Source organism: Euleptes europaea, chromosome 19 (assembly GCF_029931775.1).
Source record: "Euleptes europaea isolate rEulEur1 chromosome 19, rEulEur1.hap1, whole genome shotgun sequence".
Taxonomy (NCBI): domain Eukaryota; kingdom Metazoa; phylum Chordata; class Lepidosauria; order Squamata; family Sphaerodactylidae; genus Euleptes; species Euleptes europaea.
The window spans coordinates 24,792,809-24,818,040 of NC_079330.1; the positions used below are offsets into that span (position 1 = coordinate 24,792,809).

The following is a 25,232-nucleotide window of genomic DNA, read 5'->3' on the forward strand; positions in this document are numbered from 1 at the left end:
TGAGAATGTGGGACAGAAAGTGAATGAACATCTCACGAAAAGCCTAATGAAAACGCATGCTGGTTTTGGATTTCCCACTGCAGGAAATGCAACCAAAAATTGATGCCAGTGCCACACATCAACGTGGCTCAAGAGATCACAATGGGGCATGTATAGGGTTGCCAGGTCCCTCTTTGCCACCAGTGGGAGATTTTTGGGCCAGAGCCTGAGGAGGGCGGGGTTTGGGGAGGGAGGGACTTCAATACCATAGACTCCAATTGCCAAAGCAGCCATTTTCTCCAGGGGAACCGATCTCTATCAGTTCGAGATCAGTTGTAATAGCGGGAGATCTCCAGCTAGTACCTGGTGGTTATAGAAAAAAGAGACACCACTGTACTAATACTATATAGTTAGGAAATAAGCACAGGTGCGACACAACAATGTAATTACAAAATGCAAAAAAATTCTATTGGAAAAGTTACACATAGTAAGCAACAACAATACAAAAACAATGGGTCTAACAAGATCCTATATCTATAATGGTAAAGTCCAATAGTCACTGATATATGTATTTTCAAGATAGTTCAGCAGAAGAAATATTGTTTTCCATAGATGACACGGGGATACGGCCGTTTCAAATTTCTTCAGTACAATTCTTCATCAATCCCCAAACATCAAGAAAAATTGATTCGTATCATTTTCGACTGCAGTTAAGGATACAAGATAGTCACCACGTTCCACTTAGGATACATTCAGTGCTGCACTGAATGTATCCTAAGTGGAACGTGGAGACTATCTGGTATCCTTGTAATTACACTGTTGTGTCGCTCCTGTGCTTAGTACCTGGTGGTTGGCCAACCCTAGGCACATAGGAAGATGTCTGTGTCGCAGTCACACGGCAACATGCAGAGGTTGCTCTAGCATTGCACCTAGGGTTGCCAGCTCTGGGTTGGGAAAAACCTGGATATTTGGGGGATTTAGGGAGAGGAGGGACTTCAATGGGTAGAATGCCATAGAGCCCACTTTCCAAAGCAGCCATTCTCTCCCGGTGAACTGATCTCTGTCACCTTGGAGATCAGATGTAATAGTGGGAGATCTCCAGCCACTACCTGGAGGTTAGTCAAAAAAGAACCGCACTATGGCCTTAATAATAACTAGCCATCCTAGTTATTGTATGTATGTTAAATACTTTGTGATGTTTGGGAATAAAATGTTAGTTTGTATACTGTACCTTACTGTATTGTGCATATTGAAGCTGAGTAGGATTGCTAGTTATTATTAAGACCATAGTGTGGTTCTTTTTTGACTAGTCATACAATTATAGCACGATTGTAATTTTCTACTACCTGGAGGTTGGCAACCCTAGTTGCACCTGACCAGGGCAAAAAACCCTTTCAGATCTGTCCTGGCAAGGAACAAATCCCACTTTGGGCATCTTTGAACACAAGCATCTGCAGAAAGTTTCTAGCCTGCAGTCTCGTTGGCACTGGAATAGGGTTGCCAACCTGCAGGTACTAGCTAACCATCTCCTGCTATTACAGCTGATCTCCAGCCGATAGAGATCAGTTCACCTGGAGAAAAAGGCCACTTTGGCAATTGGACTCTATGGCGTTGAGGTCCCTCCCCTCCCCAAACCCTGCCCTCCTCAGGCTCCACCCCAAAAACCTCCCGCTGGTGGTGAAGAGGGACCTGGCAACCCTATACTGGAAACTACCCAGCCAGCAGAACCTGGGGAACAAGAAGCTTAATTCTGAGTGCCTTCCAGGGCAGCAACCAGCAAGCTGGCATGCTCCCAAAAGAGTTAACTCTCCGGCTGCCGAGAAGTCTTTGCCCAGGGCAGAAAGAGCCCGAGCAAGCTCCGGCTTTGCCCTGCCAGCTCAGACCCCTCCCTGCGGTGTGCTCCTCATTCTCTGGCATCGATCACAGTTCTGGGAGCAGCAGCCACCAAGGTGCCAAGGTCCACCGTCTGCGTCCCAAAGCCTTTATAAAGCCTCTGGAGCCAGGCTCTGGCTCCTTCAACCATTGGGCTCCAGCACCGTCCCTACCATGTGGAGAGTGGTCCTGGCCTACAGGAACTACCTGATCACCTTTCTCACCCCTCTCCTGCTTCTCCCCCTGCCTCTGGCTGTTCCTTACAAGGTAAGGCCATTTTCAAATGCTGTGCCAAGGGAGATGATGGGGAATGCCCACTCCCACCCCAGCTCTCCAAACCATTCTCCTTCCAACAGGGAGGCTATCCAAGATTGGTACACCAATCCCACTAGCCGAGAGGCTCCCAAACTGTGCTCCAAGGAGCACTTGATGCTCTGTAAAGCATCTCCTAGGGCTCCACGAAGAGACTGGAAAGAAAAATACCACTGTCATTCAGTTTAGTATGTAGGTGCTAGGTGAAAATTAGTGCTCCGTGACTAATTTCTCTCCCGAAAAGTGCTCCATGTCTCAAAAAGTTTGGGAAACTCTGCATGTTATGACCTGTTACAGTTGTTGTGCTAGGGACTGAAGTTTCAGAGATTCACAGAACTGTCTTCAAGAAGGACGGAGTGGCCGCAGAACTTTAGGTGTGGGCAGTACGGAAGTCCACGCTGACCTTTTAGACCATAATGGAAAGGCACAACACACACTCACACACAGACACTGAAGAACATTGTGTGCAGTTCTGGAGGCCTTACTTCAAAAAGGATGTGGACAGAATTGAGAGGGGGGAAAGAGGAAAGCAACAAGGATGATCAGGGGCCTGGAGACCAAGCCCTGAGAGGAAACGCTGCGGAGGGGGGCATGATTGCTCTCTTTAAGTATTTGAAGGGCTGTCACTTAGAGGAAGGCAAGGAGCTGTTCCTGTTGGCAGCAGAGGACTCACAATAATGGGTTTAAATTGTGGGCAGAAAGGTACTGGTTGGATATTAGGATTTTTTTTTACAATAAGAGTTGTTCAACAGTGGAATCAGCTACCTAGGGAGGCGGGGAGCTCCCACTCACTGGCAGTCTTTAAGCAGTGGCTGGACAAGCACTTGCCAGGGATGCTCTAGTCTGATTCTGCATTAAGCAAGGGGTTGGACTAGATCACCTGTATGGCCCTTTCCAACTCTATGATTCTAGCACGGTGAACTGCCAGTGGTTTTCAGCTACCTGCTGAAGAGGCATCCAGGTTTTCATTTTACAATGACAAGCAGCAACTCAGCTGTAATGTAAACTGCTCAGATAACCCATCTATGTTGCACAGTGCCTTCCCCCCCACCCCATAGGGATGCCAGCCTCCAGGTGGGACCTGGAGATCCCCAGAATTACAACATCTCCAGACTACAGAAATCAATTCCCCTGGAGAAAATGGGTGCATTGGTGGGTGGACTCTTTGGCCTTGTACCCCACTGAGGTCCCTGTTCTCCCCAGGCTCCACCCCCAAATCTCTAGGAGTTTCCCAACCTAGATCTGGCAACACTACCCCCCACCCCCCATGTTGATTGTAAAAAAAATGGGGGAAATCTGTATTAGGATATTTTTGCTAATTGTTAATGCAGCCACACCATATGAAGAAGTCAGTGTTTGCAGTAATTGTGGCAAATCTTATTTCCAAATCCAATACCTACAAATGAGGATTCCTTGACAGCCAAACTATGGGACAATAAACTCCTTAGAAAAAATAATGAAGTTTGAATCTTGTTTCCAAGATTTCCAACCTTTCCAAGATATGACATGAATTACTTGAGTTCAACTGTGTACTGAGTAAGAACTTTCTTTTAATATAGCAAGAGGCATTTAATATAGCAAGAGGCATTGGGGTATGTTATTAACCCATATCTTTGGACTTTTTAACATCTACAAGTTCACAATTTAGGGGAGGGGCTGTGGCTCAGTTTGTAGAGCCTCTGCTTGGCATGCAGAAGGTCCCAGGTTCAATCCCCGACCTCTCCAGATAAAGGGACTAGGCAAGTAGGTGATGTGAAAGACCTCTGCCTGAGACCCTGGAGAGCCACTGCCAGTCTGAGTAGACAATACTGACTTTGATGGACCAAGGGTCTGATTCAGTATAAGGCAGGTTTATGTGTTCTAGGTGATGTGTTCAATTTCTGACATATTTCATTAGAACGTTCTAAAGCTGGCACATCAACAGCATCTTTCTCAGTGAAGATTAGCTAAGATCTATTAAAATCATTATGCGATATGTTGGTTTTGTCATTCAACCAACCAATCAATCAATAATTCAGATAAGTCCAATTTTCTATAAATGTGGGGGATTTGCATTCATGCTCAGCATTACTGGAAGACTGTTTTGTCTGTATTATCAGTAGGATTTGATCTGGAAATAAGACCTACTCCAGATGTGACTTTGTTAAATGCTGTTGTTTCAATCCCCAAAAAGCAAACAAGCAGTTGCCTTGAGTATCTTAACAGTCTCTGCAAAATGATGGAAACAAAAAGAACTCTAAAAGAAGCTGAAGTGGTTAGAGAAGTTAAAAGAAATGTATACATTTGTTGTTGAATAGCTCTATAAAGATCCCAAGATGTAAAGAAATTAGATTTACAGTGGTGGCCGTGTGTGTGGGATTTAACAGATGGAATTATGCTAGTAGTTAACAAAAATGTAGTTGTAGATTCTGGAGTGTAAATGAAGTCAAGTGTAGCTTTTTCATTTTATTCCTTCAGATGTATTTTGTATGGGTTTTAAATGATACATCATGAATATTTTCTTAATTCTTGTCAATGTGTTAAATTTCATAATTAGAAAAAAACAGTAGCTCCACCTACAAGCAGAATTATCAATCAATGCATTTCAGTGTACTTCAGTGTTGTTCAGTTAACCCTGATGCCCTTATTAGAACCTGCATTTCTGGGGGTAGCAAGAAATCCCTTATGACTGGTTGCCAGCTTGACCCTTCGAGTCCTTTGCGTGAGTAACAAACAGGAAGGAGGAGGTCTTCCTCAGACTGTGGGGAGAAAACTTCCCACAAGGCCTTGGACCTTGGGGTTGTCATTATATCTAGTCTGCCCGATGCTTGGCCAAAGAACCTTTGGGGGGAAATGCAATCCCTCCCCAACTTGAACCCATTCAGGATTTTCCAGACCATTTCTCACAATCTCCGTTGACAATGCACAAGGCGAAACTCTTGCCCTGACCCTTTTGCCTTGTTTTCAGGAAGCACGATGTGGTTACACTATCATCCTGATGGCGCTCCTCTGGTGCACAGAAGCTCTGCCGCTGGCGGTCACAGCTCTCCTCCCGGTCGTGCTCTTCCCACTCATGGGCATCATGGACTCCACAAAGGTAAAAAGACTCTCCCCTCACATGAAGCTGCCTTATACTGAATCAGACCCTTGGTCCATCAGAATCAGTATTGTCTATTCAGACCAGCAGCGGCTCTCCAGGGCCTCAGGCTGCGGTCTTTCACATCACCTACTTGCCTAGCCCCTTTGGAGATGCCGGGGATTGAACCTGGGACCTTCTGCATGCCAAGCAGATACTCTACCACTGAGCCAGGGCCCCTCTCCTAAAAGGTTAAGAACACATGAGCACATGAAGCTGATTTCTACTGAATCAGACCCTTGATCCATCACAGTCAGTATTGTCTACTCAGAGTCTCAGACCAGCAGCAGCTCTCCAGGGACTCAGGCACAGGTCTTTTACATCACCTACCTGCCTAGGATTGAACCTGGGACCTTCTCCACGCCAACCAGATGCTCTACCACTGAGCCACAGTCCCTCCCCTAAGCACTGATCAGAGTTTGGTGATGGCCTTCTGGACCTGGAGTAGCTCGGCTCAACTGCACCAACAGCTCTTGTTCCGACATGCACCCTCTGCCAATCCCTTCCCCACATCTATGGCAAACATGCCCGTTTATAAGGGTGTGACCGACCCCCTCCTATTTCCTAGGTTAGCAGAACCAACCATGACCCCTCTTTCCTTCCTGGCAGGTGTGCATGGAGTACCTGAAGGACACCAACATGCTCTTCATCGGGGGGCTGCTTGTGGCCATCGCTGTGGAGCACTGGAATCTGCACAAGCGCATTGCCTTGAGGGTCCTTCTGATACTGGGAGTTAGGCCCGCCTTGTGAGTACACCCTGGAGGCAAGGAGAGGAAGAGTAGGAAGGGAAAGACCAGCTAATTTATTTACTTCTCTTGTACCCCACCTATCTCCCCCATGGGGGGACAAAGTGGCTTACATTGTTCTCCTCTCCTCCATCTTATCCTCACAACAACCCTGTGAGGTAGGCTAGGCTGAGAGTATGTGACTAGCCCAAGGTCACCCAGCAAGCTTCCATGGCAGAGTGGGGATTCGAACCTGGGACTCCCAGATCCTAGTCCAGCACTCTTAACCACTACACCACACTGGCTTTCTGATGTAAGAAGCTTTAATTGCCTTTGTTGATCTGCTTCTTTACTTCACTGGGTGGGTATGGTAATCCTGCTTGGCATGCAGAAGGTCCCTGGTTCAGTCCCCGGCATCTCCAGTTAAAGGGACCAGGCAAGTATGTTATGTGAAAGATCTCTGCCTGAGACCCTGGAAAGCTGCTGCCAGTCTGAGTAGATAATACTGACTTTGATGGACACGGGTCCGATTCAGTATAAGGCAGCTTCATGTGTTCATGTGTACTGCTGCCGATCCTTCAGGTGGGACTCCGTCTGAGGGATTGAAGCAAATGCAATTGTGTTTGGCTGTAGACAACAGATTGCTTTATATGTTCTAGAAGGAAACTGGAAGCATATAGGCATGTGCGGCAGTCTGAAGGTTTTTAATATGCAATGTTCTATTTGTCTGTGCACTATGTAGTTGCATAGTGTCCAGAAAATGTACCTTTTGTGAGGGTTGTCCACGTATAGGTTGATGGTGGGGTGAAAACAGTTGAGGTCCTGGTGGAATTTCTTGAGAGCTCCCTTCTCATATGTGCAGATATGGAACAGGAGAGATGTTCATGGGCAGGAGCTGAGTAAGTGTTGCTCCACAGCGTGGTATAGTGGTTAAGAGCGGTGGTTTGGAGTGGTGGACTCTGATCTGGAGAACCGGGTTTGATTCCCCACTCCTCCACATGAGCGGTGGAGGCTAATCTGGTGAACCAGGTTGGTTTCCCCACTCCTACACATGAAGCCAGCTGGGTGACCTTGGGCTAGACTCAGTTCTCTTAGAGCTCTCTCAGCCCCACCTACCTCACATAGTGTCTGTTGTGGGGAGGGGAAGGGAAAGTGATTGTAAACCAGTTTGATTCTTCCTTAAGTGGTAGACAAAGTCGGCATATAAAAACCAATTCTTCTTCTTCTTCTCCTTCTCCAAGTCAGCCATGAAAATGACTTTTGATCTGAAAGTATAAACTGCTCTCAGTACCAACATAGTCCTATGTGAGGACAAAGTGGCTAACAATGCCATCCTAAGGAGAGTTACTCCAGTGTAACACCATTCATTGTAATGGGCTTAGACTGGAGTAACTCTGCACAGACTTGCCCTGTAAGTCTGGTAGCAAGGTTTGCTATGATATTATCAGGGATAATGCTTCCGATGGCTTGTCGTCCACCTTTGTGGGGGATGTTGGACTGTAGAGACTCAACATCCATGGTGACCTTTCCAGTTAAAGGAAAAGCAATGAGAGAGACTCTATAGGGCCCCGTGGCGCAGAGGGGTAAGCTGCAGCACTGCAGTCAAAAACTCTGCTCATGACCCGAGTTTGATCCCAACAGAATAGGTAGCCGGCTCAAGGTTGACTCGGCCTACCATCCTTCCGAGGTCAGTAAAATGAGTACCCAGCTTGCTTGGGGGTGAAGTGTAGACAACTGGGGAAGGCAATGGCAAACCACCCCATAAACACAGTCTGCCTAGTAAATGTTGTGATGTAATGTCACCCCATGGGTCAGAAATGTTCTGGTGCTTGCGCAGGGGACTACCTTTACCTAGAGAGACTCTTGGTGTGAGATGGCAGGAGGTGCTCGATGTGGCAAAAACCTACCTCTTCCTGCTCACCCGAGTCTCCACTGTGGTCTTCACTTGTGGCAGGCTTCTGATGGGGTTCATGGGGGTCACCGCCTTCCTCTCCATGTGGATAAGCAACACAGCCACCACTGCCATGATGGTCCCCATCGCACAAGCTGTCCTGCAGCAGCTGCACAAGACAGAGCAGGACAGGATCTCTGCCGAGGAAGAGACCATCAGGAACGGGAGTGTCAACAGAGCAAACACTGAGCAAAAGCCCGTCAAGAACGGGACTGTCAACGGAGGCTTTGAGTTGCAGGAAATGACCCTTCCACCAGGTAGGTTGCTCTTGAAACCTCTCCTCTCTCTCCAAAAGTCATCTCTCCTATTGAGTGTGTTCAAGCTAATTGATTGGCAAACAATGTACCCCAGGAAATTCTGGGAACCCCACTCCAGTATTCCACCCCTTAGCAAAGCAGGGCTAATATTCCACTAACATGCCCCTGGCTTTCCCATAGTTCGCCTTAAGGAGGGTGGTGAGTAGGGTTTCCAACCTCCAGGTACTAGCTGGAGATCTCCTGCTGTTACAACTGATCTCCAGCGGATGGAGATCAGTTAACCTGGAGAAAATGGCTGCTTAGGCAATTGGACTCTATGGCATTGAAGTCCCTCCCCCCTCCAAACCCCGCCCTCCTCAGGCTCCACCCCAAAAACCTCCCACTGGTGGCGAAGGGGGACCTGGCAACCCTAGTGGTGAGGAATAGCTGTTTGTCCTTATTGGCTGCGGATGGCAAGATCTTAAGGCTTGAGGGTTCTGATGGGGGCACAAAGACGCATCGTCTGACTTCCTAAGAGTCCCCATCTCAGCAAACACCTTGATGGGTTCATTTGTGGGGGTTGTTGTTGTAGGGTTGCCATCCTCCAGGAAAATGGCTGCTTTGGCAATTGGACTCTATGGCATTGAAGTCTCTCCCCTCCCCAAACCCCGCCCTCCTCAGGCTCCGCCCCAAAAGTCTCCAGGCTGGCGACCCTAGTTGTTTGGGAAGAGGAGAGTGGAGCAGTCTCTTAAACTTCCTTTTAGCTCTATCAACCAAAGTGCTTGAGTCTGTCTATCAGTGTCAGGGGACATAGCTTTTCTACAGACCTCTCAATCTTGTCCCTCTTTATTTATTTATTTATTTATTTATTGGCCATTAAGTTGCAGCCAACTTATGATGACCCTGTAAGGTTTTCAAGGCAAGAAACAAACAGAGGTCGTTCCCCATTGCCTGCCTCTGCAAAGCAACATAAGAACATAAGAAAGGCCCTGCTGGATCAGACCAAGGTCCATCAAGTCCAGCAGTCTGTTCACACAGGGGCCAACCAGGTGCCTCCAGGAAGCCACAAACAAGACAACTGCAGCAGCCCCATCCTGCCTGTGTTCCACCGCACCCAAAATAATAGGCATGCTCCTCTGATACTAGAGAGAATAGGTATGCAGCATGACTAGTATCCATTCTAACTAATAGCCATGAATACCCCTCTCCTCCATGAATATGTCCACTCCCCTCTTAAAGCCCTCCAAGCTGGCAGCCATCACCACATCCTGGGGCAGGGAGTTCCACAATTTAACTATGCATTGTGTGAAAAAATACTTCCTTTTATCTGTTTTGAATCTCTCACCCTCCAGCTTTAGCAGATGACCCCGTGTTCTAGTATTATGGGAGAGGGAGAAAAACTTCTCCCTGTCCACTCTCTCCAAACCATGCATAATTTTAAAGACCTCTATCATGTCTCCGCTCAGCCACCTTCTTTCCAAGCTAAACAGCCCTAAGTGTCTTAACCGCTCCCCATAGGACAGTTGCTCTAGTCCCCTAATCATTTTGGTTGCTCTTTTCTGCACCTTCTCAAGCTCTGCAATATCCTTTTTTAGGTGTGGTGACGAGAACTGTACACAGTATTCCAAGTGTGGTCTCACCATAGATTTGTACCAGGGCAGTATGATATCAACAGTTTTATTCTCTATTCCTTGTCTAATTATGGCCAGCATGGAATTCCTGGACCTCCTTGGTGATCTCCCATCCAAAGGCTAACCAAGACTGACCCTGCTTAGCTTCCAGGTTTAGCCAACTGAGCAAGTACAAAGAAGTAAACCCCAACATGTCAGTGTGGCCTGCTGCTCAAGTAAACGTATGTAGGCCAGTAGGCTGTTTTAAGGGAGGGAAGATATAGCACAATCTTGTCAGATCTCAGAAGCTAAGCAGGGTTGGTGCTTGAAAGTAGGGTTTGCAGCTCTGGGTTGGGAAATACCTGGAGATTTTTGGGGCAGAGCCTGAGGAGGGCAGGGTTAGGGGAGAGGAGGGACTTCAATGGGGTTATAATATCATAGAATCTACCTTCCAAAGTGGCCATTTTCTCCAGTGAACTGATCACTGTCAGCTAGAGATCAGTTGTAATCCCAGGAGATCTCCAGCTAATACCTGGAGGTTGTTGGAGAAGGCAGCACGAGGCTCAATAGTAAAACTAAAGTAACCCAAATTGGGATATATGTATGAAAAGAACTGCAAGGGTGATTAATTCTATACCAAAACAATATTAATACGCCAACATCAAATAATTAGCATACATCAAATAATGCACAGGAGCTTGAGGGAGGTCATATAATCTGTGTTGGAATGCACACGGAAACCTCAAACTACAAACAAGGTGAATAAGGATACAATGTATACAATGTTACAATGTATAAGCCTCAAACAAACTGAAAAAAATGGATACAGTAAAGAAAAGTTGAAACAAGCCTCACCAGGTTTATATACAATGTATTTAAAGGTGGAAACAAAAGCCTCACCGGGCTGTTATTATAAGAACAAATGAAATAATTGGTGCAAAAGCTCAAAGTCATAGTCCATAATTCAACACAAAGAAAACCTGAGCCGGTGGATGAACAGGTGGGTACAAAGCAAGGACGCATTTCGAAATCCTTCATCAGCTTGCCGACCACGTAATGGATTAAAGGAACCACCATTCCTTCACTGAAGTTGCAATGAATCTAAATATAATAAACAGAGGCTTGTAGTAAAGAAATGACTATACTAGTTTAAAAAACAATGATGACCAAGTGGAATGCCAAAGCTTACCCACTGCTTTGTAAATTATTTTTCTCTTCCAAGAGGGAGACTCATATTGAGAATATTCCTGGAACATAATAAGGCTAGTTGTTATAAGATAAAATCCAAGGAAGTACATGTGTGCAGTGCTATGCCACTGAAAGCACTTACCCTATGAGAGAAGAAAGGAAAATATGTATGGGATGATCTGTCGTTGCCAAGAGGTCTGGAGGCAAATGCTGAGAACCAAGTTGAAATAGGAACAGGTGTGGGCTGGATGTTGAGATAGAACAGTGTGTTAAAGGGACAGGGTCTGTAAGAAACTGTAAAGAACTATAAGAAACAAGAGAGATCAAATTCAGTATTAAGGCCAATGGGGGCTAGAGTTTTGAAGAGAAAGATGAAGCGTCTCTCTTGACAGTTGAGAATCTTTTTTACATCTTGAGCCTGAGAGGGTTTTGGCCGATATTGCCACAAGACAAAGAACTTGATGTCACGGTCAGTATTTCCGTGGCTAACAAAATGGCTGATAATGGGCGCATCTAAAGTAAGAGCCCTGACCCTAGCACGATGTTCACCAATGCGCAAACGGACCTGGTGGAGTGTACAGCAGATGTACATTTTTGGGACTGTACATGAACAAAGAAGGGCATAGACAACACAAGATGATGCACAGTTAGAGAATTGTTTTAAGGTGTATTGGAATTTGCCATCAAGTGAAGTCACTTGTTTAACTGATAGGCTATATAGGCAAGCTGCACAGCCATTGCATTTAAAATGCCCATGTGCAGTGATACGAGGTCTAGCCATCATAGTGTCAGTTTTGATGAGATGGTCTCTTAAAGCAGAAGTCTTTTTTAAACCTAGAATTGGAAATTGGTCACAACCCGAAATGTGGTCAATGACATGCCAATGTTTCTGAATGATTTTTTTAATATCATAGGAAAGATGTGTAAAAGTAAAAGAAGCTGTCAATTTCTTGTCGATATGGGAAGGAGGCTTAGGAGATATGAGTTCACTGTGATTCAAGGATGCTGCCCTGTAGAAAGCTTTAGTGACGACTGGTTCAGGATAGGATCTGGATCGAAGATCTTGAGTATGGTTTCTCGCTGCTGCAAGAAAGTCATCCGTGTTGGAAGAGTTGCTCTTCAATTGTAAAAACTGACTGTAAGGAAGATTCTTACGTAAATGTGCAGGATGATGGGAAAGAAAATGTAAGCCACCCCCCTTAACAGCCCGGTGAGGCTTCAGTCCGGTGAGGCTTTTGTTTCCACCTTTAAATACATTGTATATAAGCCTGGTGAGGTTTGTTTCAACTTTTCTTTACTGTATCCATTTTTTTAATTTGTTTGAGGCTTATACATTGTAACATTGTATACATTGTATCCTTTTTCACCTTGTTTGTAGTTTGAGGTTTCCGTGTGTATTCCAACACAGATTATATGACCTCCCTCAAGCTCCTGTGCATTATTTGATGTATGCTAATTATTTGATGTTGGTGTATTAATATTGTTTTGGTATAGAATTATTCACCCTTGCAGTTCTTTTCATACATATATCCCAATTTGGGTTTACTTTAGTTTTACTATTGAGCCACGTGCTACCTTCTCCAACAATACCTGGAGGTTGGCAACTTGGAAGGGAGACCACTGAGGAAGGCTCTGCAGAGGAAGGCCATGGCAAACCACCTCTGCTTCTCACTTGCCTTGAAAGCCCCTTGCTGGGGTCAGCTGCTCTTGATGGCACTTTATGCGCACACAGGGTGTCCAAGTAAGAACATGGAACGTAGTTCCTTAAATGGTCCGTCCTTCCTTAAATTCCTCAGCTTACCATTCTGGGAGCTTTCCCATTTTATCCTCACGCCCACCCTGCAAGGGCAGGCTGTTTCAAGGGAGGGGGCTTGCCCCAAAGCCCTCCCCTTCTGCCTACCAAAGGCCCTGACCTTTACCAGACCTCTGCTCTCATCCCATGCCGGCTCAGCCAATCTTCTGCCTGGCTTCCCCCACAGCTTATGAAAGCGTGGTGGCCGTGGAGAAAGAGAAGGAGCCAGTCAACCAACAGCAGCTTGAACAGAAGCATCTGACTCTTTGCAAAGGAATGAGCCTTGCGGTGTGTTACTCAGCCAGCATCGGTGGGATTGCAACCCTAACAGGCACCACCCCTAACCTGGTTCTCAAGGGACAGTTGGATGAGTGAGTATTGAAGGGGCTGAAGAAAGCTCTGGGGCCAAGTGAAACCATAGCCAGGAGAATAGCCTGACGCTTCGTCTCCCTCATCGTTTTACTCCATTCAGGGCTGAGCCATTGAAAAGCAAACTTGGCTCCCTCTTTGAACTGCTACCACCCTTATTTGGGCCATGTAATGAATAATGAGGAGCCCCATGGCGCAGAGTGGGAAGCTGCAGTTCTGTAGTCCAAAACTTTGCTACGACCTGAGAGTTCGATCCCGACGGAAAGTCGGGTTCAGGTAGCCGGCTCAAGGTTGACTCAGCCTTCCAGCCTTCCTAGGTCAGTCAAATGAGTACCCAGCTTGCTGGGGGTAAAGGGAAGATGACTGGGAAAGGCACTGGCAAACCACCCCATAAACAAAGTCTGCCTAGTAAACGTTGGGATGTGAAGTCACCCCATGGGTCAGGAATGACCCAGTGCTTCCACAGGGGACCTTTACCTTTACCTTTTACCTGGATGGCCCAGGCTAGTCTGAACTTGGCAGATCTTAGAAGCTAAGCAGGGTTGGCCCTGTTTAGTACTTAGGTGGGAGACCACCAAGGAAGTCCAGGGTTGCTATGCAGATCCAGGCAATGACAAACCACCTCTGTTAGTCTCTTGCCTTGAAAACCCTACTGGGTTGCCATATTGGTTTGCCAACCTCCAGGTGGTGGCCGGAGATCTCCCGCTATTACGACAGATCTCCAGGCTACAGAGATAAGCTCCCCTGGAGACAATGGCCGCTTTGGCCATTGGACTCTAGGGCATTGAAGTCCCTCCCCTCTCCAAACCCTGCCCTCCTCAGGCTTCACCCCTGAAATCTCCAGTTATTTCACAACCCTGAGCTGGCAACCCTGTTGCCATATGTCAGCTGCGACTTGACGGCACTTTACACACACACAATGAATGATGCATGAGCTCGACACACGTGTTTGCAAACACAAATCTGTTGTTTCCAACCATTACATTCTCAAGAAACCATCTTAGGTTTACATCTGAAAAACGATAATGTGTGGATTGGCTCTTTTCAATCAGATGTTTCTTGGCTCATGAAAATCAGGGGCCTGGTCAATAGGCATCGGGATCAGATAATCCAGGGGTGAAGAATGGCTTTATCTTTCAGTGTTCCCCTGAAAGATAAAGGGATGACTGAAAACTGCACCCTTTCCTTGACCGCTGGTGACAAGGATCACTTTTTCTTGCTAGGCTGTTTCGCAACAACGACAACGTGGTGAACTTTGCCTCCTGGTTCGGTTTTGCTTTCCCGGCCATGATAATTCTTCTGGTGCTGTCCTGGCTGTGGCTGTTCCTGATGTTCCTGGGCTTTGAGTGAGTCTATGGTCTCTGTAGTGCCGGCTGGAAAATCCTTCCAGACTCAAGGGCTCAGACTCACCGAGGGGTGCACCTGAGCCAGTGCGGAGATGCTGGACGGTGTGTACTGTTGCCAGGTCCCTCTTTGCCACTGGCAGGAGGTTTTTGAGGCGGAGCCTGAGGAGGGCGGGGTTTGGGGAGGGGAGAGATTTCAATGCCATAGAGTCCAATGGCCAAAGCGGCCATTTTCTCCAGGGGAACTGTTCTCTTTCAGTCAGAGATCAGTTGTAATAGCAGGAGATTGCCAGCTAGTACCCGGTGGTTGGTAACCCTAGCGGTGGGGTTCCTTCCAGAGGCAGCATCTCCCTGCGTGCATGTTCACCTGGGTTTAGGAAAGGCATCCCTAGCAAGAGAGGGACATCCTGGTCCTCTCCTAGCCCGTTGGGCTTCATGGCACCTTCTGTTGTGTCCATAGGATTGCCAACCTCCAGGTGGTGGATGAGATCGCCCACTATTGCAGCTGATCTCTAGGCAACAGAGATCGATTCACTTGGAGAAAGTGGCCTCTTTGGGAGGTGGATTCTATGGTGTTATACCCCATTGAAGTCCTTCCCCTCCTCAATCTTCGCCCTCCTCAGGCTCCACCCCAAAAATCTCCAGGTATTTCTTAAACCGGAGCTGGCAACCCTATGTGTCTGGAGATAAAAATAAGGCCAAGGCCAATGGTGCAAAATAGATAACAAGATTTTGTATTACTCAGAATAGAAATTCCCTATGCGTTTCACCTTCAAATGAGCATAAATTCTGTTGGCTACAGAATTTATGCTTATTTGAAGCACTACTGCCATAACTACGGATTCCCCCTGAAGAAGCCCCTTGGGTGAAACACATAGGCTATTTATGCATGGTCAGCTTTGATGCTCACTCACAGCTCTTTTTTAAAATGCAACTTAAAAAATGCCTATTCACTGTCCCGACACAAAAGGAGAAATTCCACCACCCCCACTCGCCTGCTCCTTCGTTCCTGTTTGCATAGCCATTAGCATGTGCATAGCTAACATGCCGCTCGTTTTGCATGGTTCCTTCAGGAGATTCTTTGCGGTGGGAGTGGAGCAAACACCAAAGGTCGCGTTAGAGGGGCTCTTAAGTAATGTGAAGCAGGTATGCGCCCGCTTCACAGTCACTTCCGGAATGACGGTTCAGCGTGAATTTTTTTTTTTTAATATGCGGGGCAATTCAGCCTGGAATGCGCTGCTAATTACCATGCATAAATGGTCATAGAGAATTTCTATTCTGAGTAATAAAAAATCTTTTTACCTATTTTGCACCATTGGCCTTGGCCTTATTTTTATCTCCTGTAAATTGTGTGGCCCTTTTATTTCTCTCAATCCTATGTGTCCAGCATCCTATACAGGCCTTGGGCACAGGTTGCAGAGATTCTGTGGTAGCGGAGCAAATGGACCTCTGCAATTCCGAAACCAGCTCAGGGAACTCAGCAGATCATCCGTGGCACGTCTGATGCACCTCTGCTCTTCCCTTCCCCAGCTTCCGGAAGAACTTTGGCTGCGGCGCAACTGAGTCAGAGAAATTGAGGTTGAAAGAGGCCTACAATGTGATCAGGATCGAGCACCGGGCGCTGGGCCCAATGAAGTTCTCTGAGATCACCGTCCTCGTCCTTTTCGTCATCCTGGTGTTGCTTTGGTTTACCAGGGAACCTGGTTTCATGCCAGGCTGGGCAAATCTTGCCTTTGCCGTAGGAGGGAAAAGGTTAGAGGTTATGCTGTGGCTCCCCACCCACCCCAATGAAGTCCCCTATCCGCATCCAGCCTCTCCAGGGTGAGGGTCATGGGGAGGGGGGTATCTTTGGCTTCCTGTGCCAGTGATATTTTCTTCAGCCGTTGTAGTCATGGGAGGGGGGTTAAATCCATTCTGGGCACACGGAAGACCCCCCCCCCCCAAGAACCATCCCATCAGAAATGCAGGAGACATTTCTGCCTAGTCTGGAGAACCAGGTTTGATTCCCTACTCCTCCACATGAGCAGCAGACTCTAATCTAGTGAACCGGGCTGGTTTCCCCACTCTTACCACATGAAGCCTGCTAGGTGACCTTGGGCTAGTCACAGTTCTCTCTGAACTCTCTCAGCCCCACCTACCTCACGAGGTGTCTGTTGTGGGGAAGGGAAGGAGAGGAGATTTTAAATTGGTTTGATTCTCCTTAAAAGGTAGAGGAAGTTGGCATCTAAAAACCAACTCTTCCTCTTCTTCTTTGGGGGCGACCTGGACACACAGGAACATGCTCAAGGGTGGGATTGCCAGGTCCCCCCCTGGCCACCGATGGGAGATGGGGGGTGGGTTAGGGTTGCCAGATCTAGGTCGGGAAACTCCTGGAGATTTGGAGATGGAGCCTGGGGAGGGCAGGGACCTCAATGGGATTCAGTGTCATACAGTCCACCCTCCAAAGTATCTATTTTCTCCAGGGGAACTGATCTCTGTAGACTGGAGATGAGCTGTACTTCCAAGGGATCCCCAGGTCTCACCCGGAGGCTGGCATCCCTACTCAAGGGTGTTTTACAGTGCATAAATGTCACCTTGCGCTGGGGGCGGCGGCTGCATTTCTCCTCTCTAGTTATGCAGAAAGTGGGGACTGCAGTTCAGAACAAAGGGACCCTTCAAGAAATAACTGGGTGCACCATCACTATAAATCAGCTACGCCCAGAGCACTGCTATAGGGGGTGCTTTTGCTGTTATCCACATCAGTGCAGATGTTTCGCCCCATCCCCAGTATGCTCATTGGACGCCCTGGCCTCATCTCCATCCCCATTCAGCAGATTCTACGGAGAGCCAGCATGGTGTAGTGGTTAAGAGCGGTGGCTTGGAGCGGTGGAGTCTGATCTGGAGAACCGGGTTTGATTCCCCACTCCTCCCCATGAGCAGCGGAGGCTAATCTGGTGAACTGGATTTGTTTCCCCACTCCTACACACGAAGCCAGCTGGGTGACCTTGGGCTAGTCAAATTTCAATACCTTTATTGGCATACCATCAAGCAGTCGATCAAATAAAACCAACCCTCTAAACATCATTTAACCTCTGTTTCTTAACAATTTCATCAAAAAATTTAGCCACAGATTCAATAGTCTCAGAATCTTGGGAGGATAACAACAATTTGATCTTACTATCATCAGCTTGATCTACATGATTTGAGAGAAAGGGATCTAAAAGGACCGCACCAATTTCACAAGAAAATGAACAATACAAGAGCATATGGTCAATACTTTCAATCTCCCCCACCCCCAGGGCACATTTACACACCCTGGGAGAGTATGGAATTTTCTTATATCTCCCATACAGCCTTGGGCTAGTCACAGTTCTCTTAGAGCTCTCTCAGCCCCACCTACCTCACAGGGTCTCTGTTGTGGGGAGGGGAAGGTGATTGTAAGCCAGTTTGATTCTTCCTTAAGTGGTAGAGAAAGTCGGCACGTAAAAACCAACTCTTCATCTTCTTCTTTTTCTTCCATTTCTCTCACAGCTACGTCACAGATGCTACCGTGGTCATCTTCATCTCTCTGCTGCTATTCCTGATTCCCTCTGAGGTGCCCAGATGTTGTTCCCAAGGCGGAGCCCAGCAAGGAGGTCAGCAAGCTGCACAGCAGGGACTGGGGTGGGCTTAGGGTTGCCAGGTCCCCCCTGGCCACCAGCTGGGGATGGAGGCGTCGGGGTTCCAGCTCCAGGGTGGGAAACATCTGGAGATTTGTGGATGGAGCCTAGGGAGGACAGGGACCTCAGTGGGGTACAATGGCACAGAGTCCAGCCTCCAAAGCATCCATTTTCTCCAGGGGAACTGGTTTCTGAGGTCTGGAGGTGAGCTGTAATTCCGGGGGATCTCCAGGATCCCCAGGTCCAACCTGGAGGCTGGCATCCTTAGGTATCTAAGATGGCTAACTGTTTTGTTTTTGTTTTTCATTTCAGACAGGGCCCAGCAGATCCAAGTCCCCCCATCCCTCCTGGACTGGCAGACGGTCAACCGGAAGATGCCCTGGAACATCGTCATCCTCTTGGGAGGCGGCTTTGCCTTGGCCAAAGGCAGCGAGGTAATTCCTTTGGCCGCTTTTGCTCGGGGAAACCCTTTCCTTGGGGAGAACCAGGGCTCTCCCTTTCCTCTCCAAAGTCAGCCACCTCCCAGGAAAGAAGGGAGAGGAGTAGGGTTGCCAACCTCCAGGTAGTAAACCTTTTGGTACGAGTACAGAGGTGCCGTTTTTCTCCCCAACCTCCAGGTAGTAGCTGTAGTTCTCCCACTATTGCAACTGATCTCCAGCCGATAGAGATCAGTTCCCCTGGATAAAATGGCTCCTCCCCTCCCCAAACCCCACCCTCACATGAAGCTGCCTTCTACTGAATCAGACCCTTGGTCTATCAAAATCAGTATGGTCCACTCAGACCAGCAGCGTCTCTCCAGGGTCTCAGGCAGAGGTCTTTCACACCACCGACTTGCCTGGACCCTTTAATTGGAGATGCCGGGGATTGAACCTGGGACCTTCTGCATTCCAAGCAGAGGCTCTACCACTAAGCCACAACCCCTCCTCAGGCTCCGCCCCAAAAACTTCCCGCCGGTGGCGAAGGGAGACCTGGCAACCCCAGAGAGGAGCACCCATTGGGGCTGCCCGACTGTTTCCTTCCTGGCCTAGATGCATCAGCAGTGACCACAGCTAAGCACCAGGGGGTAGCCGAGCAGCACAGCAGCACCAGATCAGCCTGGAGACACCTGGGCGGGTTGGTGCTTGCTCAGCGGATTGGATTGAAAGGAAGGGGGATGGAGGAAACTGGGGAGGCCAATCCTTCGCTGTGAGTCAGGGCCCTTCCCCACCTTCGAGCTGACTAGTGCAATACAGAGAAGTGCTAGAGCAGAGGGGCTGTGGCTTAGTGGTAGATAAGGTTGCCAGGTCCTTCTTCGCCACCAGCGGGAGGTTTTGGAGGCGGAGCCTGAGGAGGGCGGGGTTTGGGGAGGGGAGGGACTACAATGCCATAGACTCCAATTGCCAGTGGCCGTTTTCTCCAGGTGAACTGATCTCTATCGGCTGGAGATCGGTTGTATTAGCAGGAGATCTCCAGCTAGTACCTGGAGGTTGGAAACCCTACTGATGGACCAAGGGTCTGATTCAGTATAAGGCAGATTCATGTACTCATGTTTCTAGGTGAGGGGTCCCCGACCTTTTTGAGCCTGTGGGCACCTTTGCCACAGCTTTCTGACACAGCTTGGTGGGCGCAGCCACAAACTGGCTGCCACAAAATAGTTGCAGGAGGCAGAGCCAGCCGTACAATGGCTGCCACAGTTTACTTTCAGTGACATAGTGAAGCTCCTTGTGCTGTGGTGGCCGCTGCTGCCAAAGCAGCATTTTAAAAATCTGCACAGCCAAACAAATCTCCAATGGCCAAACAGAAGCCTTGCTGGGCAAAAGCCCACCTGGCCCCACCCACTTTCAAAAAGCGCTTCACGTAGGCTTGCCAACCTCCAGGTACTAGCTGGAGAGCTCCTGATATGACAACTGATCTCCAGCCAATAGAGATCAGTTCATCTGGAGAAAATTGCTGGATTGGCAATTGGACTCTATGACATCGAGGTCCCTCCCCTTCCCAAACCCCACCCTCCTCAGGCTCCGACCCAAAAACCTCCCACCAGTGGCAAAGAGGGACCTGGCAACCCTAGCTTCACGGGTTCCAGGAAAGGTGTCATTGGGCACCATGTTGGGGACCCCATTCTATGTTGTAGAAATAGGGTTGCCAGGTGCCCGCTGGTGGCAGGCAAACCTCCGATAATGTGCCCCTCTGCCCGCTGACCAGCTGAGGGCTGGCGGGCAATCATGCACGTGCCGCCTCGCAAGGAGCCTTCGGCCACTCAAACTCTTGACAGAAACCTCCCACCGAAGGTGAGTGGGGACCTGGCAACCCTACTCTTCACTACTGGTGGGAGGTTTTTGGGTCGAAGCCTGAGGCGGGTGGGGTTTGGGAAGGGGAGGGACTTCAATGCCATAGAGTCCAATTGCCAAAGCGGCCAATTTTCTCCAGGGGAACTGATCCCTATTGGCTGGAGATCAGTTGTAATAGCAGGAGATCTCCAGTACTACCTGGAAGTTGGCAACCCTATGTAGAACTTAGGTGCAAGACCCATGCCCCTGAGTGCCCCTCCCCTTTTGCTGCTGCACTGAAGCTTTCTCCCCCCCCCTTCCCCCCTCCCAGGCTTCTGGCCTGTCCACGTGGTTGGGGAGCAAGCTGACCCCTCTGCAAAGCATCCCTCACTCGGCCATCACTTTCGTCTTGTGCCTCTTGGTTGCCGTATTCACCGAGTGTACCAGCAACGTGGCCACGACCACCCTCTTTCTGCCTATCCTGGCTTCCATGGTAAGTGAGAGCCAGCATGGTGTCGTGGCTAAGAGCGGTGGTTTGGAGCAGTGGACTCTAATCTGGAGAACTGGGTTTGATTCCCCCACTCCTCCACATGAGCGGCGGAGGCTAATCTGGAGAACTGGATTTGTTTCCCCACTCCTACACAGGAAGCCAGCTGGGTAAACCTTGGGCTAGTCACAGCTCTCTTGAAGCTCTCTCAGCCCCACCTACCTCACAGGGTGTCTGTTGTGGGGAGGGGAAGGGAAACACACAAACAGGGAGGTGATTGGCACATAGAGTCCAGTGCCTCCAGATGGATGTAGGGTTCCTTCTGAGTCATGGCTCTCAAGTCAATTCAAGCATAGAGAGGACAAAAGGGGTAACTAGTGCTAGGGGAGAAGGAGGGAGGGAGTGGGGAGAGGGAGGGGGGAGAGAGAGAGTCTATCTGGTGAAAATCTGTCAAGGATCTCTGTCTTCTTCCCCCAGGCTCAGGCAATCTGCCTTCACCCTTTGTACGTAATGCTGCCGTGCACACTCTCTGCCTCCCTGGCGTTCATGCTCCCGGTGGCGACCCCTCCCAACGCCATTGTCTTCTCCTATGGGCAACTCCGAGTCATCGACATGGTGAGCATGCGCTTGGCTTTGCTGTTTCCAAGAGTCAAAACAGTAGGGACTGCTTCCACAGGGAGCATTGGCTCCACCTTCCCCCAAACTGTAGCTTTTTTGGGGGGGAGGGGGGAGGCTTCTCCACTTGTCCATCCTTTAGGTTTTCCCCCACCTTCACTGCCCGTTTTCCCAAATCTGCTTTGGTACAATCCTTCCTGGAAGAGCATCCTCAGAGTGGGAGTTTGTCACCATGTAAACAGGAAAGTGCAGAGTTTTTCCCCCTACTCCCCCTTTACCACTGGCGGGAGGTTTTTAGGGTGTGGAGCCTGAGGAGGGCGGGGTTTGTGGAGGGGAGGGACTTCAATGCCATAGAGTCCAATGGCCAAAGCAGCCCTTTTCTCCAGGTGGAGAAAAGGTGGATCTCTATCAGCTGGAGATCAGTTGTAATAGCAGATCTCCAGCTAGTACCTGGAAGTTGGCAACCCTACCCACCCGCGCTCACATCTGGCACCATTTCCCCTCCCTCTCCCCTGGTCACCACCATTCCTTGCTGCTCACCTGGGGGGGGGTCACTGGGCAGCATCCTGCCTCCGAGGAAGGAGTTGTCCTCTAGATTATAAAAAACCTAACTCCTGGCAAGTTTGGGTTGGATCCAAGGTGTGTCTAGCCCAGCACCTAGGGACTGGAACTCCAGCGTGGTGTAGTGGTTAAGAGCGGTTGTTTGGAGCAGTGGACTCTGATCTGGGGAACCGGTTTGATTCCCCACTCCTCCACATGAGTGGCGGCGGCTAATCTGGTGAACCGGGTTGGTTTCCCCACTCCGGTTTGATTCCCCACATGAAGCCAGCTGGGTGACGTTGGGCCAGTCACAGCTCTTAGAGCCCTCTCAGCCCCACCTACCTCACAGGGTGTCTGTTGTGGGGAGGGAAAGGGAAGGTGATTGTAAGCTGGTTTGATTCTCCCTTAAGTGGTAGAGAAAGTCGGCATATAAAAACCAACTCTTCTTCTTCTCCCAGCATCTGACAACCAGAGGTAGACTGCTGCTGGACATGGAGGGTTTTTTTAGCTACTAAGGCTATCTGCTGTTTCCTTAAAGCACTTCCTTTCCGCCCTCAGGTCAAGGCCGGCTGCATGCTGAACGTGTTGGGGGTGCTGACCATCACTCTGGCCATCAACACCTGGGCCTACCCCTTGTTCGATCTGGGCCACTTCCCAGCCTGGGCCAACAGCACCTCAAGCGCTCACTGCTGATTCCTGGAAGGACACTCTCCTGACCCAGAGCAGCACGTCTAGACCCTGGGGTGCCATCGGCGCCTCTGTGGCTCACTTCAAGGGAAGCGAATACCCAAATGGTCAGCCTCGGCCAACAGGCGTGGGCACACCGCGTTCCCTGGACCTCCTCTCTCTTGAGAATGGGCTGGAACATTCGGAGGCTTATCGCACCCAGTCCAGAAAACGTGTGGAAAATACCTTAAAAGCGTTTGTCCTGGATGCGAGTTCCAATTCTCCCCCCGCACTCCTGCCCGTTCTAACGTCTCTGAAACGTCTGCTTTCAGAGCGCACCTCCAACAAAATAGCGTGCGCACAAGAGAGAGGGGTGTGTGGAGGGAGCAACACGTAATCGTAATGTTGCTTGGGTTCCCCTCTACTTCCCCCCCTCGGCATTTTGGTGCGCCTGCGCGGCATCGTCGTTGCAACAGGACGATAGGACAATGGGCTCACGTTTTCCCCCAACGCCTCTAGTTCTCGCACGCACACAAACCTTTGTGCACACACAGAACTCTCTAATCAGATTGCATTGTAACCGACTAGTGAAACTAATGGGGGGGGGGGAAGGTGCCCTAGAAGTTGGGTGGTTGGGAAAAACAGAGGGGTCTTGCAATCAATCGGGACCCAGAGGCAGAATAGGGAAAGCCCTTCTGCCTAGAGATTGGGGGGGGGGTGCACTACAAGTTATCATGGTTTAAATAAAGGGTTTTTTTTTTTGCAAGCGTACACTTTTATTTCTCCAATTACCAGAGGCTGCCAGGAATGCTCGCCTCGCTGTGATGGTTTGGAGGTTAAGAAAGGGTTTTTTCCCCCCTCCAAAAACATGAAATTCCCGTTGAGGCTAGGCTGAGAGCAGACAATTCCCCAATGTGATGGGGGGGGGATGCTTGGCAATACAATCATGTTTAAGTGACGGTACAGTCCAAGCACAAACCAATCAAAAGGAGCGTGCACAGCTGAAATGGTCCCATCTGGGATCCTGTAGCCTGCTCTCTTCCACCCTCTCCCCTTTGTCTCAACAAACAAGCCTCCCTTTGACCCAATGATAGCAAAAGCAGAGGGCGATTAAAAAAAAAATGGAGGATGCAAGCAAATAAAAGATTGACTAGAGGCAGCTGGGAAAAGTGGCCGTGGGCAGAGGGAAGGGTCCTCAAAGCGTCTGAGAGTTATCGCACCCAAGGCTAGAACGTTATGGGAACGGGGTAGTTTTTAAATTGTCATAAAACTGTTTTGGGATATTGCAGGCTTTATATGCTTCCAAAACGGTTTCATGACCAAAACGCGGAAAATGTGGTGCAGGGGGGAAGGAACGTTCCGTGTTATAAAGGGTTCAGGAACGTTCCCTGGACTGGGTGCGATAAGCCTTAAGAACATAAGAAAGGCCATGCTGGATCAGACCGAGGCCCATCAGGTCCAGGAGTCTGTCCACACAGTGGCCAACCAGGTGCCTCTAGGAAGCCCACAAACAAGACAACTGCAGCAGCACCATCCTGCCTGTGTTCCACGGCACCTAGTATAATAGGCATGCTCTTTTGATCCTGGAGAGAATAGGTATGCATCATGACTAGTATCCATTTTGACTAGCAGCCATGAATAGCCCTCTCCTCATAAGAACATAAGAGAAGCCATGTTGGATCAGACCAAGACCCATCAAGTCCAGCAGTAAAATTAATTAAATTGTGGAACTCGCTGCCCCAGGATGTGGTGATGGCTGCCAGCTTGGAGGGCTTTAAGAGGGGAGTGGACATGTTCATGGAGGAGACGGGTATTCATGGCTATTAGCTGGAATGGATGCTGGTCATGCTGCATACCTGTTCTCTCTAGTATCAGAGGAGCACGCCTATTATTTTGGGTTCGGTGGAACACGGGCAGGATGGTGCTGCTGCAGTCATCGTCTTTGTGGCTTCCTAGAGGCACCTGGTTGGCCACTGTGTGAGCAGACTGCTGGACTTGATAGGCCTTGGTCTGATCCAGCAGGGCCTTTCTTATGTTCTTAGTCTGTTGACACAGGGGCCAACCAGGTGCTTCTAGGAAGCCCCAAGCAAGACAGCTGCAGCAGCATTATCCTGCCTGTGTTCCACAGCACCTAATATAATAGGCACACTCCTCTGATCCTGGAGAGAATAGGCATGCATCATGACTAGTATCCATTTTGACTAGCAGGGAGTTCCACAAATTAACTATGCGTTGTGTGGAAAATCTCACTGGTGGCAAGTGCGCAGATTGTGCCCGCGAACCTTGCAAAAGCATACCTGGCTGGAGAGCGCACGAACGGCTGATGCCCCTGCCCAGACCTCTCCTGGCCCAGGCAACGCAGGCCCCGTGTGGGTGTGTCTTTGAAGCATCCGCTGCTGCCAAGGAGAGAGAGGTTGGAGCAGGGTTCTCCTCACCCATCAAAGCCAGGGCCTCTTGGACTACTGCCAGGGTGGTACCTGCGTTTTATTCCTAAGGAAGCAAACACTTGTGTTGTTTTTTTTGTCAAGTAAACCTTGTTTTGAATCAA

At 49.0% G+C, this 25,232-nt stretch overlaps 1 protein-coding gene and 1 non-coding gene across 2 annotated transcripts; one reads left to right on the forward strand and one right to left on the reverse strand.

Moving 5' to 3' along the window:
• The first annotated feature begins 2,022 nt into the window (after nucleotides 1–2,022).
• Nucleotides 2,023–22,711, forward strand: SLC13A2 (solute carrier family 13 member 2). The gene is made up of 13 exons (XM_056865161.1): nucleotides 2,023–2,118; nucleotides 5,111–5,239; nucleotides 5,888–6,024; nucleotides 7,958–8,153; nucleotides 8,894–8,906; nucleotides 12,968–13,151; nucleotides 14,373–14,495; nucleotides 16,023–16,244; nucleotides 18,003–18,106; nucleotides 18,443–18,564; nucleotides 20,708–20,869; nucleotides 21,341–21,478; nucleotides 22,577–22,711. Exons 1-13 carry the CDS (start codon nucleotides 2,026–2,028, stop codon nucleotides 22,709–22,711), a joined length of 1,758 nt encoding a protein of 585 aa, XP_056721139.1. The 5' UTR covers nucleotides 2,023–2,025.
• Nucleotides 18,980–19,051, reverse strand: TRNAS-GGA (transfer RNA serine (anticodon GGA)). Its single transcript has one exon. It is a non-coding gene; the product is annotated as a tRNA-Ser (tRNA).
• Nucleotides 22,712–25,232: the final 2,521 nt, after the last annotated feature.